Source organism: Heliconius melpomene, chromosome 19 (genome assembly GCF_056956725.1).
Source record: "Heliconius melpomene rosina isolate 202511_hmr_F chromosome 19, ASM5695672v1, whole genome shotgun sequence".
Taxonomy (NCBI): Eukaryota; Metazoa; Arthropoda; class Insecta; order Lepidoptera; family Nymphalidae; genus Heliconius; species Heliconius melpomene.
In genome coordinates, this window is record NC_140407.1 from 13,404,879 (window position 1) to 13,419,584 (window position 14,706).

Consider the following 14,706-nt stretch of genomic DNA (forward strand, 5'->3'; position numbering starts at 1 on the left):
TTTTTTCAGTTCAGTTTTTTAAGGTGTAGCCATTAGGCCTAGGGAGGATCTAGGCTATTTTTTACTTCGAAGACTTGACTTCCACATGTGAGAACCGTAGTGGTCCATCTAGCCTAAGAAACAATAATAGTCTTTAACAATAGTTTTTGAACATGAGGATAATTTTTCAATGACATACAAAAAAATTTCAATGACTATAAGAAATAATTAAGTGCCGCTTTAACGAAAGTTGTTGACCGTTTTGAGCGTTTTTCATTGACATATAAAATAAGATCTGGAACATCTCCGAGCCAGGTCCGAGCCAAGTCCAACTAAACTGTAAGAAAATTAAATGCCGCCAGTGAAACTGTTCAACGTGGTAGATACTTCACATTGATACATAATAATCTGGATATTTGATGAATCTCCAATCCAAATGAGTGGGCCAACGTTAAGTTGATTGAGGCTGGAGTGTAAGGTGACCGGCACGAGGAGGACTCCTTTGGTGAAAATTATTATTACAATTGTTTTGACTGTCTTCTATTAAATAATGTTTCTATTAAAAGATATTTAGTATTTTGTTTAGTACTTTTATTCTAAATATATTGCTGTGTGTTAGGCAGCATTGCCAATGTCCCGATTTTTAGTCCAAAAATTAAATGCCTGCTTTTCACAGATTATTCCACTGTGAGAAAACTTCTTTTTTTATAATTTTAAGATTTTAATTAATAATTATAAAAATAAGTAGAAATACAAATAAGTATATTCATAAGTTACGTAACTGCCTTACATATAGTAAACCAAAACAATATTGTTTAAATATTGTTTGCCCATTAAAAACCATTACATATTGATTTCTATCACCACTAAAAACATTATTTAAAATGTAATATTAAATGAAACCCTCATTATTTGTTTTTTTTGTCCTGAATCTCAAAAATCCTGATTGACCTGACAGAGAAAAATGATGTTAGGTATTATTAGTATATGTACCCAATCAGATCAAATTCTAAAGCATACAAAGCCTTGAAATTCATTGAGTAGATCAAGAGAACCTAGTTATAACATAAGGTAAGTGACGGTAACTTCGTGCTAGTACGAGTTTTGCTTCTGGCAAAAATAATAAGCAATTTAAGTATTATTTACGTAAACTATATATTGGTATATAATCTTTATACTTTTAACTGTCTAAAAATTAAGTAACAATATTTTAATGATAAAATTGAGCGTATAGCGACATTTTAAACGCAGAGTTGGCTACGAACTGCAGTGTAACGTGTCTGCGTTGCTTACCACCGTAAGACTAGCGTAAGAATTTCATAAGGTTGTATAAAGACAAAGGTAAGTTATTCGAATAAAACATTGAATATATGCTTTTTTGTATTCTATAAAAAACATTTTATCGAAAAAAAATAGATGGAAGCATAAAATTCTTTTAAAATTGGAATAAATCGATTCACGAAGTAGCAGTCATTTTATTTTTCAAGTGTCCGCTATTTCGTGTTACTACCGAATTAGGGAAATCTTAGATACTTTTTAATAAATTTATATTTATGTTATAGTTCAGATAAATTAAATTTAAAGCCTAAAATCAGTTACTGTATTTATTAAAGTTTCTCGTGATTGAAATTCGGTATATATTTTGTTCACTTAAATTTCTATATTACTATTTTAAAGGTAACTTGAATTGATAATTTTAAGCTAAATTCGTATAGGTACTGCCAATGCAACTTTGTTTTTTAATCAACCTTTATAATTTATTTTTGAGTATTTTTTTGAGAATATACATGGTAGTTAATGATTACTTTACATAATGTAAAAATACTGAATAAACAGAACTGCGGACGTTACCAAAATCAGTAACACGAAACAAGATCCCCTACATTTCATTATTTTCCCTAAGTTCGTGACAAATAAATCGACGTAAAATCAACACATTGACTTCTCTGTCTTTATTATTATTGTTTATCTTAGTCTTGTTATAAGTCGATCTAAGTAAGATCTTTTTATTTTTTCAAGAATATAGTAAACACCAAATGCCGTACAAACTGGTTGCGAAAATAAAAGCCATTAGCCAAATAGTTCTATAAACTGGCATATTAAGCTAGCTTCAAAAAATTAAACTTGAATTTTAAACATTTTTATATTTTTTTTATAAAAAAAGTATATAAAAGTTCAAAAATGTTTTGAAATCTAAGCTTTTATAATTTGTAAATTATAAAACTTGAGGCCAGTCGTGGCGCAGGGCTACAAAGTGTGACTGTAAAACCGACTGATTGTGGGTTCGATCTCCACTCGAGGAGATGAAAATAGAAATTGTATAGAAAATATTTATTTAAATTTATATTTCAGGCAAAGCGCGGCGTTTAGTTCTGCCACTCAACGTGCAATTCTCCCAGAATTTCGCAGAAAGGGGGGAACGGAGTGTCTTAACAACACTAGGTTTCCTTTGCGTACCCTGCTGTGTGCGGGATACAGCGTGAAGCTGATTTAGTTTGATTTAATTTAATTTTTTTTTAATAAAAGTTTTAATATCGTTAAGCTGATCTAAACAAATTTTTTTCATTTACGAATTCTTTACAATCAAAACCTATAAAGGTGTTTATTTTTTTTTATTATAACACCTTACTCGCAGGGTAAAGCTTGTGGCCCGAAATAGGGGACACAAATTCACGAAGTTAGAAACAGAGCTAAATTTTATCACGAAGTAGGTTTCAAACAAGAGGTCTGCAAATAAATTAATACAAAATTAAACTTAAGTTAAACCGCATAATTCATACATCAAATTACTGCCAAAAGACTCATTTTGATCACAGAAAAATTTGTAAAATCATATAACCTTTAAAGTTATAAGAGCCTTAAACTGCCAAACTCCCGTACATTTACCTTATATCTGTTTACTACTAACCTTATATACTTCCAAGAACTCTGGGAACAATAACTTAATGCTCACCAATCACCACTACACCAACAAGCATCAAGACTAGAAAATCTGTCAGTCCCTCCACTAGTGGGCAAAAGACAAGTCTCCACTTCCACTCAAAATACAACTAATACAACAAAGAGTAGTCTGCATAAAGTCTAATATCAAAACAATCCTATCAAGTCCGGCACATTGAAACATGGATTCATAAAAAGAATGTAATATCACATACATATTTTTTATATTTGAATTATAAAGTGTCTGTGTTTTCTAAAGCATCAATCATTTTACATAACATGTCTTTACTAACATCAAATACTCTGTGTTTTATTTCAGACTTATGAATATTAGTCAATGCAATTTGAAGTACAGGATAACATAAAGTCTTCAGTTCACTCGTTCCATACACCAGCTTTAAACCCCAATCAAAACTGTCCACTGCTTCACCAAATGCACTATTATGATTAACTAATGCCAAGTATATCAATTTGTCCTGATGTTTTTCAATAATACGTAATAGCATTTGTATTTTATGAGTATTATAGGCTTTGGCTAATAATTTATTATTTAACAGTTCTTTATCAACATTGCTTTCAAAGATTAAATTTCTCAACTCTTCTTTGGCTGCAAAAATGGTACTTTTATCTAAAATTGCATTATAGTATTTTACATTGTATAAGTTTTGGATTAAATCTTCTATTACCTAAAAATGTAAGCATAACAATTTAATCAGAAAATTACAAGCATTAAATACATTAACATTAAAATCTTATAACTAAAAGACTTACTATCTTAAAATCATCTTCAGATTGCAAATTGAATATTATATCCATTTCTTAATTATTTGTATCACGACCGTTTGTGTGGGGCACCTTTTCGTGCAGATAACTTTGTCACGTGAGGTCAATTTTTTTTATGTTTAAATAATAAGTGTACGTCCTGCAAGTTTAGAAAAATTACTTAAAAAATAAGATTTGCATAGCATACTTGCTACATTGATATTTAAAATACAAATAGGTAGAACAAAAGAGCCAAACATATAAGTTTAAGCTTTGATACAGAAAGTCAATACCTCTATAGAGAATATGTTCCTTAGCAGCACCGAGAATTAATTGGTAAATTTTTAATAATATTGTTATTTACATTTTGTTAAAACAGAATTCAGATGTCAGTTTGACAAAGTCATCAAATTATATTCTTGAATCTTGATTCAAGATCTTCGATTAAATTCAGTTTGTTCGAGACATCGCACAAATTCCACCTTACAAATGTGTTGTATTGTAAGTAAGTGTAAGTTGGTAAGTGTTGTATTAAAAAAATCAATAATTATTAAAATAGTGTTTCAACACTTAGTTTCTATTAATTAATGTTATTCCTCATGAAAACCAACAAAAAAAACGAATAAATAAGTTTATTTGTGAATTTATTTTTTTTTATTTTAAAAGTGCAAATAATAGTTAAAATTAATATCAAACCTTATGTTTTTGAAAATAGTGAAGTAATTGCTACTGTGATAATCATTACATGTAAGTGCCAGAAAAGTTAAAACAAACGTAGCCAATCCTTGTTCCTGATATATCGAAACGTTAAATCGATATTGGACATCAAATAAAAACATCGACAAGCGGCTTGTCACCGATCCAGTCAGTAAATGTGTTCTGTGGATCCAGTCCAGTGACGGTTTTTTAATTAAACAAACATCAAACAGAACCTTAATTAATTTTCTGCCAGACTTTTTATATTTTTTTACATAATCTACATATTAAGTCCTAACGCATGAGCTGAAATATCTTCAATATCTCTCGCAAGCGTATAAATGTAATTGAAGCGTTTGCAAATTGTGCAAGCTTGCGGTCGCTTGCTGAGGTTCCGCAAGCGTCTAAGCGTTCCACCAATTTTAAATTTGAGGTCGTCGTGCTCGTGGCGCAGGGTGTGGCAAGGGTGTGGGTTCGACCCCACTCAAGGGAATGAACTATGATTTTTTAATATTTTAATGTCTTCGCTCTGGCACTAACGCAAAAGCCCGACGTTGAGTTCGGTCACTCAATACGCAATGTCTCGAAAAATAAAGAGGAAAGTGGGGGAAAGCAATTTCTTATCACTAGGTTCACTCTGCCTGACTGGCCTCTAATTAAATAACATAGAAAGCATTATTCACATAGCTGTAGCCTGTGAGTCTATATATATATATATATAGGGTACTTATGATAAGAACTACTGGTATCATAAGTTTTTTTTAAAATGAATAGTGCCACCCCAGAATTTATTGTCCCTTATTTTGAATGTTATTGTATGAAACAATAATAATTTATATTAGTTGATATTGTTTTACGTATAATATGCATGATAATGAGAAAAATGACTATCACCTTTTTTTTAAAATAGAACTGGTATGAAACTAAATAGGTAAGAATGTAAACAACTCAATCAATACAAATAATTTTATTCCTGTATTGTGAATATTTATTATAACAAATAAACATTAATTGTAATTCTTCGAAATATGTATTATTTTCTATATAAAAAACGAATTAAAAGATGCTAAGTTAAGTTTTTGTATTTGTATTGTGTTATTTTTTCAAAATTTTATTTATAGTTGCTTATAGGGAAAAAAAGTTTATCAATAATATAAATGGGCAAGATTTTGAGATTTGCCCTATTCGAAATTGTATGTATTTATTATTTTGAAATATATTTGTATATGTTATACTTATTTGTTATCCAGTGGATATTATGATATTTTTCATTAGAAAAAAAAGCTTAGTGATTAATCTTTTGAAAACACTAAATCTAATAATGTTTTTACATTTTTAACTTACCCGAATAATAAAAATTTACAAGGCCATGGTAGAGTTTAAAGTATAATATGGCGTCTGAGATAAAACTGGCCACAGAATATTTGTTACATGCTTCAAAGGAATAATATGTATATTTTATCGGATCAAATTTGTTCAGTTAACTTAAACTAACAACACAACTAGGACTATAAAATATTAATCATAAATTTAAAATCTAATAGAGAAATTAATACATTCTTGACGTGCAAGGAGGGTCAACTGTATATTAAATTTTAAATGGAAAGGTGAACTTTTGAATTATTTCGTTATATATTTGTTGTTTTTTTTATTTCACGCTGTATCCCGTCTACGCACCGTCCCAATTCCGAGACATTGTCTATTCAGTGGCGGAACTTAACGCCAAATTATGTTAAATATGCTTAAGATTTGAGCTAATTGTCAATAGAATACAAAAATATTTATATATTGTATTTAGATTTATTTGTGTTCGTTAAGATTATAAAGGTCTAATTGAAGATAATACAGAAATGATTACGTAATAATGAACAGCTATGTTATCGTTCCTTATCATTCATCCAATTATGTTAGTTAATATATTTAGTTAAATGAATTTCTTATCGTGCACATCTATTTTTACATAATAAAAACAGAAATTAATTAATTAATAAAAAAAACAGAAATTAAAAATAATTAATGAACAATTTGATATATAAATGTCACTAGCACTAATATGGTTATAATAAATTACAAAAAGTTACAATAAAGGCATGAATTACTTTGCAATAACCTCTCAACATTATAAACGTGTCTATAAAATGCATTCGTTAACTTGTGACCTATTAATGTATTTAATGTAAACTATTTAGATATATAACATGGCGATAATTGAACTTTGATCACAGGTGATAGTTATTGCTAGTATGTAATATACTTAAAAGATTTTTTAGCGTGGATTGTCCTCCGCATATAGCAGGGTAGGCGGAGAGAACCTACAATTAAGACGCTCGTTCACTACACCCAATTTGCGAGACGTGATAGTAATAACTGAATTCAAGGCCTTGCTTTGTGTGACCAGAGTGGGGAAATGACAACAATCTATTCCCCTAAGAGGGAGTCGAATCCACAAATTCGAGTTCACAGTCATACCTTGAAATTAAGCTGACGAAATGCTAATTAAGGACATATTATTTTAAAATTAAAGCATATGTAACGTTCATGACAAATCATTATCTTATATTTTGTTGCCGTAAGTCACTCGAGCCAGCATTAATAAAAATCGTCATTATCTGACAGAAATATAATAACGTTCTGCAATAAGTACACAGTTATATTTAAGCACACCAAAAAGTACAAACTTATGAAACACATACGAAAAGCCTTTAAACTACTTAATATCTAATAAAATCTCTATGCACATTGTAGTTATTAAAATTATAAAAAAGACTACATCATTTTTGCCATAGACCTTATAACAAATAAATTCACGTTATTGAGTGCTGCCTTGTTAATTATAAACGATTATTTGCATGTACATAATAATACAATTCAAAATTAAGTACTCTAATTAAGAAATTAAAATTAAATATACATAAAATTAAATTATGGGCGGTTTGAAGTGGTAACTACACACTCGGATATTTATTTATTGCCATTAATAATTGCTTCTAATTGCGTAAAATTTGATATGACATAATCTTAAGTGTAATAAAAACTTTCACATTACAAGTAAAATTATAATCTCTAATCAACTATAATAATGGCAAAAATGGCGATTCTGTCGTGTCAAATCTTAGCACAATTTGATTTTTAATATACCATTGGCCCTCAACTCCCATATTGTGCTTTAATATACAATGTGTATAAAAAAATACGTAGAAAACTATCCTCAACATACCGATACTTCCGACGATAAAGACTTATGTGGAATCTTTTTTACAATACTAGTTTAGTGCGTACCACGTAAGGAGATCCAAGATGGCGGTGGTTCTTTCCTTGAGAAATTGTTTTATCGCATAACTAGAAAGCAGCGCCATTTTGACTCAATTTACGCGGTTCTTATGTCTTTTTTTATATCGCATCAGGCACATCGATATAATACGATATTTAATGAACACATGTTTTTAAAATGCGTACATAGATACATACAGGAATTGCGCATCATTCGCAAAAACCATAATTACATATTTAGCAATATATATAAAAGAAAATAACGTTTAAAGATCCTCAAAAAAAATGCTTATTTATAACTTGGTAGGATCTATTACAAAGAAAATTACTAAATTATTATAACAGGGTTGCCAATGTTATATACTAAATGCTATTTCTCCTGAAATAAGTTTAGATTTATAGCATGTGTCCGTGTTCAGTACTTAATGAATATTTTCACTAAAACAATATAAAAGACAAAAACATGCGGCAACCCTTGCCATGTTTTCAAAACGTCAAAAGAAATACAGATTATAAATGTCAGCGAGCCAAATTGTAAAAATAATAATAATAAAAAGTATAAATAATTGTTGAGTGCGACGGGTTCATTATTATTTTTTTATATTAAATTGACAATTGTATTTATTGTTAGTTAACCAGGCCGGCGTCTTTGGCCATGCTGTAAAAAATAGAGTTTTTGTCTTGTAACAGTTGCTCTGGAGGCGCGTATTCTACTAACTGTCCCTTATCCAATACCATAACCTTTGTAGAATCCATGATGGTGTTGAGTCTGTGAGCTATAGTCAGTACTGTGCATGACGCAAACTCGGTTCTTATCGTTTTCTGAAAAAAAAATGTTTTAATAAGAAAAAGTCTAAAAGTATCATAAAAAAAATCATGTAGCTACTGATATGTATAAAATTCAAAGGTTTTTTTATGACCATACGTCAGGTGGAAATAAACAATTAACACTTTGTCCTCCAATTAAGAGTATATTGAGAGGCACTATGTGCTAGGTGGTGTTGACCATTCACAAACTACGTCAAACAAATTTTATGTATTTTTGTCTGTCCCTATGTGTGACGTCATTTGTAGATGATTTCTAAATTCTTAAAACGCGACGCTAGTAATATCAGACTTTGAGTAAAAATGTAAGACATAGGTTCAAGAAAACTCACTTATCTTGACCGATAAATTATTATTATAAATAAATCCAACCCACTAGGTGTCCTGTGGGGTCTAAGGTACCTGTATGAGTTCATCGGTCTCGAGGTCGACGGCCGCGGTGGCCTCATCCAGCACCAGCAACGGCGTCTTGCGAAGGAGCGCGCGCGCGAGGCACACCAGTTGTCTCTGACCCACTGATAGATTTTCACCACCTTCCGATATTTCATGGAGGAGGCCTGCTTGGAGACCTGTATGGAGGAAATATTTTTCATTTTATTTAGTTAGAAATAAGTAGATGAGGCCGTCATTGTGGGTTCCATTCCCACTCGGGAGAATGAAATATTTCATATTTTCATTTCCTCGCTTTGATGACGTGGCTTAGTGGGGCGTTGAGTTCAGCCACTCTCTACTCAATGCGACTCAATAATTTGGCGTAAAGTAGGGAACATTAGGTTCCCAAGTTGTCTCTGCTTACCTCATTTTATCTTATATGTAAGATAAAATGTGGATCTAAAAAAATTATTTCATTAAATTTAATCAAAATTTGTTGAAGTAATAAAATTTTAAATTATATTTATTTTATAAATTTAATTACAAATAAATTTAATAAAATATTTTATTACTTTAAATATTTATATAATATAAACAAAACTAATAGGAGCAAAGTATATACCTTGCACAAAAGTTTTCAAGTGGGCTAGTTCTAACGACCGCCAGATTTCGTCATCAGTGTACACTCCGAAGGGGTCCAGGTTCATTCTCAGCGAGCCCGAGAACAGAACCGGGTCCTGTGGAATGATGGTAATCCGCGAACGAAGCTGGTGGAGGCCGATGGTGGATATATCGACGCCATCTATTAGGATTTTACCGCTCATCGCTTCTACTATTCTGTTAAACACAACGTTTAAGCGTTTTTATATTGTCTCATTTATAACTGGAGAGAAAACTTGAAACGGAGTGTTGACACTAGGTGTTTCCAGCTCATTCTGTTATGTGGGAAAAGCATGAAGTTGTTTTATATATAAAATAACATAGCATTGTAAGTATTCTGATCAATGAGCTTTATGGCAATTTCATTAGGTTTTTATATACAAAAATATATTTATACAAAATTTATAAAGGTACATTTTATTATTTACTAGCGGCCCGCCCGCGGCTTCGCCTGCGTGAACTGCGTTATTATTAATTTCAGTCTCCATGAATACCTACGTCCTATAAGTGACGTCCATGCAAAATTTGAGACTCCTAGCATTTGTAGTAACGAAGTTTCATACAAATTTTCAACCCCAAAAACAACCCCTTAGAAGTCGAATTTTGCAAATTCCCATCTTAGCGAGCACCTACGTCCTATAAGTAACTCCTATGCAAAATTTGAGATTCCTAGCTCTTGTAGTTTCTGAGATTTCGTGATTAGTGAGTGACCTTTCAATCGAAAGTGACCTTAAAATCTTATATATGTAGATAGATTAGGATCACGCAGGCGTAAATTGCATTTAGTTAATAAATTTTGTACAATATTCATGTGTAATGAAAATGTCTATACGAATCACTCTGTTTATTAAAGAAAACCGCCTCAAAATGCGTAGTGTAATACCATGAAAGTAGAGAAGTGAAGAAGAGTGGCATATGCCAGCGGTGGTACCTGAAGAGGCCCAGCGTGAGCGTGGACTTGCCGGCGCCGGTGCGGCCAACGATGCCCAGCTTGTCGCGCGCCGCCACGCAGCACGTGAGGCGGCGCAGCGCTGGCGCGCGCGCTCCGTAGCCCAGCGACAGCGCCTCCAGCTGCAGCGCGCCCGTGGCAGGCCACGCCGCGCCTGGTCCCGCGCCCACGGACCACGCCGCCTCCTGTATATAATTACGCACATGGTAAGGTGAGCAGAGAGAATGTTACTAATAAATTTCATTCCCCATTTGCCACTCAAATTCAAGACAATGTATGTTAAGTGACAACCATAGTGCTACAACACTACATTATCCACTATCAGACTAAATTCGTGGTGTTGCATGTGACGGAATTCAATGCTTTACTTTTTATTATCAAAATAAGAAAATAAGCCGAGATCTAAACCCACAACAATCGCGTTTTTATTCGATACGGTTTTCTGTTACATTAAAATACTCAAACCAATGGTATATCGAAAAAAGATAAAGGAACCTGTTTTGTTTCTGCGTACTCCTTTATTCTTTCAACAGCTACAATATTGGTTTCCACTTCTGATGTCATCCGTACAAGCCAATTTAATGTTTGTGTGACCTGGAAAATAGTAAATTATGATATATATTACAATTTTTGAGTAATCATGAATATAAAAATTTATACAATAAAGTATTTTTTAAGTCTTCAATATTTCACAAGCAAAAAAACACTTTTTTCCGAACACACAAGTCCCCCAACTAGTGCAGATGATGGACACTCTACTGTACCTAAATTTGAATGAATATTGAAGTACAAAATAGCACCTGTAAAGCATAGCTGACGGAGAGCCCTACTAGACCAGGGTTGATAGTGTCGCGGCCGAGAACAGCAAAAAGGGCGGCGAAGAATATAATAAGATTGCCGATCATCTCCAATCGTATGGCCAGCCATCTGTTCGCTATACAACTTGGGTAGTAGCATGCTTGGTTGTGGTCCACGCCTCGTTCGGATTCTTCAATGAATCTGTTTTGATTAATATAGATGTTATTTATAATTTACCGATTGCCTAGTACATAGGGATGTTCGTTTGAGGATCAAAAAAATACATTTTTGTTGTGGATTATAAATTAATACTCTTTGTTTTAGTGAAAGCCTAAAAGTTGTTATATATTTATGAATTATATTTCGAAATACAATCAAAGTTAATTTAATCAATTGCAACCTTTGATTTCTAATTATAACTGTAATTACTTTGAAATAAAACATATTATCATCTTTGGAATTCTTATAGGGGGTTCCTGTGATTATTATGTAATAAAAAAAGATACATGTACCTTTTAGTGACTCCGTATGCTCTAATCGTAGTGGCTCCTGTTATACTTTCACCAAAGTGTGAGTAAATTGGTGATCTTGACACTGATTCCAGTCGTTTGAGTTGTCGAGAAGAGGCCACGTAGAACCGTTGTATGATGTAGTATACCACACCGATTGGCAATATTACAGCCAAGAATATCGGTGTTGAGAAACTTATCACGAATAAAGTACCCAGAACCTGCGAGAAACGTCATATATTTTAACAACAAGGCAATGTGCAATGCCTACATGATTATTAATTACAGTTGAACGCTGCACTTTCTAAAAAAGCATTATTTTTTTGTGACTCCGCGTGAATATATATAGTATATTTTTGAAGCTGTGCAATAAATTTGTGAAACAGAAAATAAGTAGACCAAAACAAACCTTGGGATCAGTTTACACCAGTCATTATTATTTCAACACACATTGCATATAAACTTTTTGAGAAAGTATACATACATAGCCTATGTTTAAAAGAAAAGCTCCTAAAGTCCAACAGGAAGCAAAAAGCAATGGTTAACAAAGTGTACCCTATCACATTTATGTTTATCATGGTAAAAATCCTCCTATTAATAACACGTTCCTTTAAAATATTATTATGAAGCATTATATTTTTATCTGTGCAATTTTACTGGAAGTATCGCTTTGTGTGGAGTATACGAGTATACTCGTAATAGTAACGACGACTCGGGCGCTCGTAGTTATAAGACTCCATTATATAAAAGAAAATAACCGAATTAAATAAAATGAAACAACAAAGCACAATAAGTACCCACCAAGAAAAAAAAACGCGACATTAAAATAGAATTACCTCGAACGCACAATATATGACGTCAGAGGCTTGCGACGGGAGCGACGTATCCACGACGTCCACGTCTTTGGAAAACCTAGACAGAATCCGGCCAACCGGAGTCACTTCGAAGAATTGCAATGGTGCTTTTAGTACATTGTCCAACAACATCTCGTGAAGGACGCGCGCCGCCCGCCAGCACGCCAAATATGGCATTAAATCCGCGAAAAATGACGCTATCGCTGCAAAAACGTCCTCCTTCATCAAAATTAACGTATTACAATAACGTCTTCGTCCTGACATTTATAATGAATACATTGTTTACGTTTATTAACTGAAGTAACGGTAGCGGTATCGAAGGCGAATAAATGTGAATAGTGCATTTTGAACGCTATGAAAAATCTCATGCTCTACAGACGTGACGACTACTTAATTTGTCAGGCTTTATAAAAAATGCAAGCAATTTTATTTGATCTGTCATTCTAATACGGGTGGTACAACAGTGAGGTGGCTGGTGAGCGGACAACAAACAAATACTCAACAATCGCACAACAATAAACTGATCCCAAATACATTTTGTTTGCAAATGTACCCGTATTTGTTTTATTTAAAGAAGAATAAATAAAATTCAGAGTACAGCATACGGTGCGGTCACTTGTAAATCTTAACTTTTGCTATTAATGGATAAAGATGGAATGTAGAAATGGTTACTGGTATATTAATATATAGTGCCAGTAGTTTGCAAGCCAAGAATATACGAAAGTTGCAAGACTATATGACTACGTAGTAGAAGCTAGTTTAAAAAAAATAAGAGTGAAGATTCATAAGTGTTACATACAATAAAGTTTAATAAAATACATTTATCAAAATCAAAAGATAACTCATATACATATTTAGAGACTAGGTGGCTAAGACTTATAAATAGTCAACTTCAGGTTGATAATTAACGATTTCATTATATCGTTGAATCATTAACATTTAACTATATAATCAAGTAACTAGTTAAAACTAGTTTTCACTTAAACACTGTATTTATACATACATAAGGTTACTATATATTACGATATGACCAATCAACCAAAGGTTGACGATTCTACGATGTGGTACAACAACGTTTTCATGAAATCATCAATAACAACGATACAACAATTCATAATTTTATAATACAATTTAATTTGTAGTACATATTATATACTTAATATATTTTAATACAAAGTAGATTCGAAGTTGACTAGGAATAGGCCCGAGGCGCGTACCGCAAAGAAGCAGGAGGTCCAGCCGCGCAGCGTCATGGGTAGCACGTTGTCGAGCACGTCCACGTCCTTGCTGAAGCGGTTGAGCACGCGGCCCACAGGTGTGCAGTCAAAGAACCCGATGCAGGGCGCGCGCAGCACGCCGGCCAGCAACGCCGCGTGCAACGCGCGCGCCGCTGCCAGTGTGCCCAGGTACAGCGCCAGAGAAGACACCGACACCGACGCCACTGCGCACCCCCCACGTATATATACATGTAGTTCCGTACCCCCAGGTGGGGCAGACAATAATCTAACTTTTAAGACGACGCAATCAAAAGAAATGGGCCTTTATGGATTACTCCTCCCGCGAAATGAAAAGTTATACGTTAATTCCCAATGAATATCAAATTCGTACAGCATTAGACTACATATTGAATTAGAATGACCATAACATCTTCTTGGGAGGAGAAACATACACCAATGTACTACACTTTGGTCCATACTCTTTTAAAGCTAATATGACGGTTGTCTTTGTTCCACAAAGCTAGCGTTTAAATTTGTAAAGATATATGTAGATACCAAGAACTTTCGCAATTAAATATTAAATGATTTTATAATTATTGTTGTTATATTAGACAAATGTAACTAAAGCTACGGTCAATATTAATTATTATAGTAATCAGACAGACCTCTTCGATTTATCAATTTTAATTTTATTACTATATAGGTCATGCAATCTTTACCTTTATCACAATATACAGAAAAAATGCTACAAATAATAAAATTAATTAAAAATAGAGAAACGTGCAGATTTATAATTATAATAAATAATAATATGTTTTTAAAACATGCGATGATTAGTTGCCGACCCCTCGTTGAACGTATTATCACGTAATATT

The 14,706-nt window shown here is 32.7% G+C and overlaps 2 protein-coding genes across 5 annotated transcripts in view; both read right to left on the reverse strand.

Moving 5' to 3' along the window:
- Positions 1-2,488: 2,488 nt before the first annotated feature.
- LOC146528900 (uncharacterized) lies at positions 2,489-4,175 on the reverse strand. The gene is made up of 3 exons (XM_085203649.1): positions 3,975-4,175; positions 3,691-3,841; positions 2,489-3,605 (listed from the first exon to the last, which is right to left on the reverse strand). The coding sequence occupies exons 2-3, from the start codon at positions 3,733-3,735 to the stop codon at positions 3,153-3,155; spliced, it is 498 nt and encodes a 165-aa protein (XP_085059775.1). The 5' UTR covers positions 3,736-3,841; positions 3,975-4,175; the 3' UTR covers positions 2,489-3,152.
- A 1,154-nt stretch (positions 4,176-5,329) lies between these two features.
- The window catches only part of MRP (Multidrug-Resistance like Protein 1), a 29,838-nt gene continuing 20,461 nt past the window's right edge, over positions 5,330-14,706 (reverse strand). For 2 of the 4 annotated variants that reach the window (XM_085203646.1, XM_085203645.1), the window contains exons 19-26: positions 12,597-12,817; positions 11,764-11,981; positions 11,254-11,452; positions 10,949-11,047; positions 10,436-10,638; positions 9,467-9,681; positions 8,875-9,041; positions 5,330-8,469 (exon numbers count right to left, since the gene is read on the reverse strand). In XM_085203646.1, coding sequence (XP_085059772.1) covers positions 8,275-8,469; positions 8,875-9,041; positions 9,467-9,681; positions 10,436-10,638; positions 10,949-11,047; positions 11,254-11,452; positions 11,764-11,981; positions 12,597-12,817 — 1,517 coding nt within the window. In that variant the 3' untranslated portion in view covers positions 5,330-8,274. Of the gene's footprint in view, positions 8,470-8,874; positions 9,042-9,466; positions 9,682-10,435; positions 10,639-10,948; positions 11,048-11,253; positions 11,453-11,763; positions 11,982-12,596; positions 12,818-13,831; positions 14,056-14,706 lie in introns of all 4 variants that reach the window. The other 2 variants (XM_085203643.1, XM_085203644.1) reach the window with 1 other exon arrangement.

What these genes read in the sequence shown, in the direction of transcription:
- LOC146528900 (XM_085203649.1), bottom strand. Translation starts at nt 3,735, where the DNA reads ATGGATATAATATTCAATTTGCAATCTGAAGATGATTTTAAGATA. An exon ending in CTGAAGATGATTTTAAGATA is followed by an intron (nt 3,606 to 3,690) that starts GTAAGTCTTTTA and finishes TTACATTTTTAG; the next exon opens with GTAATAGAAGATTTAATCCA.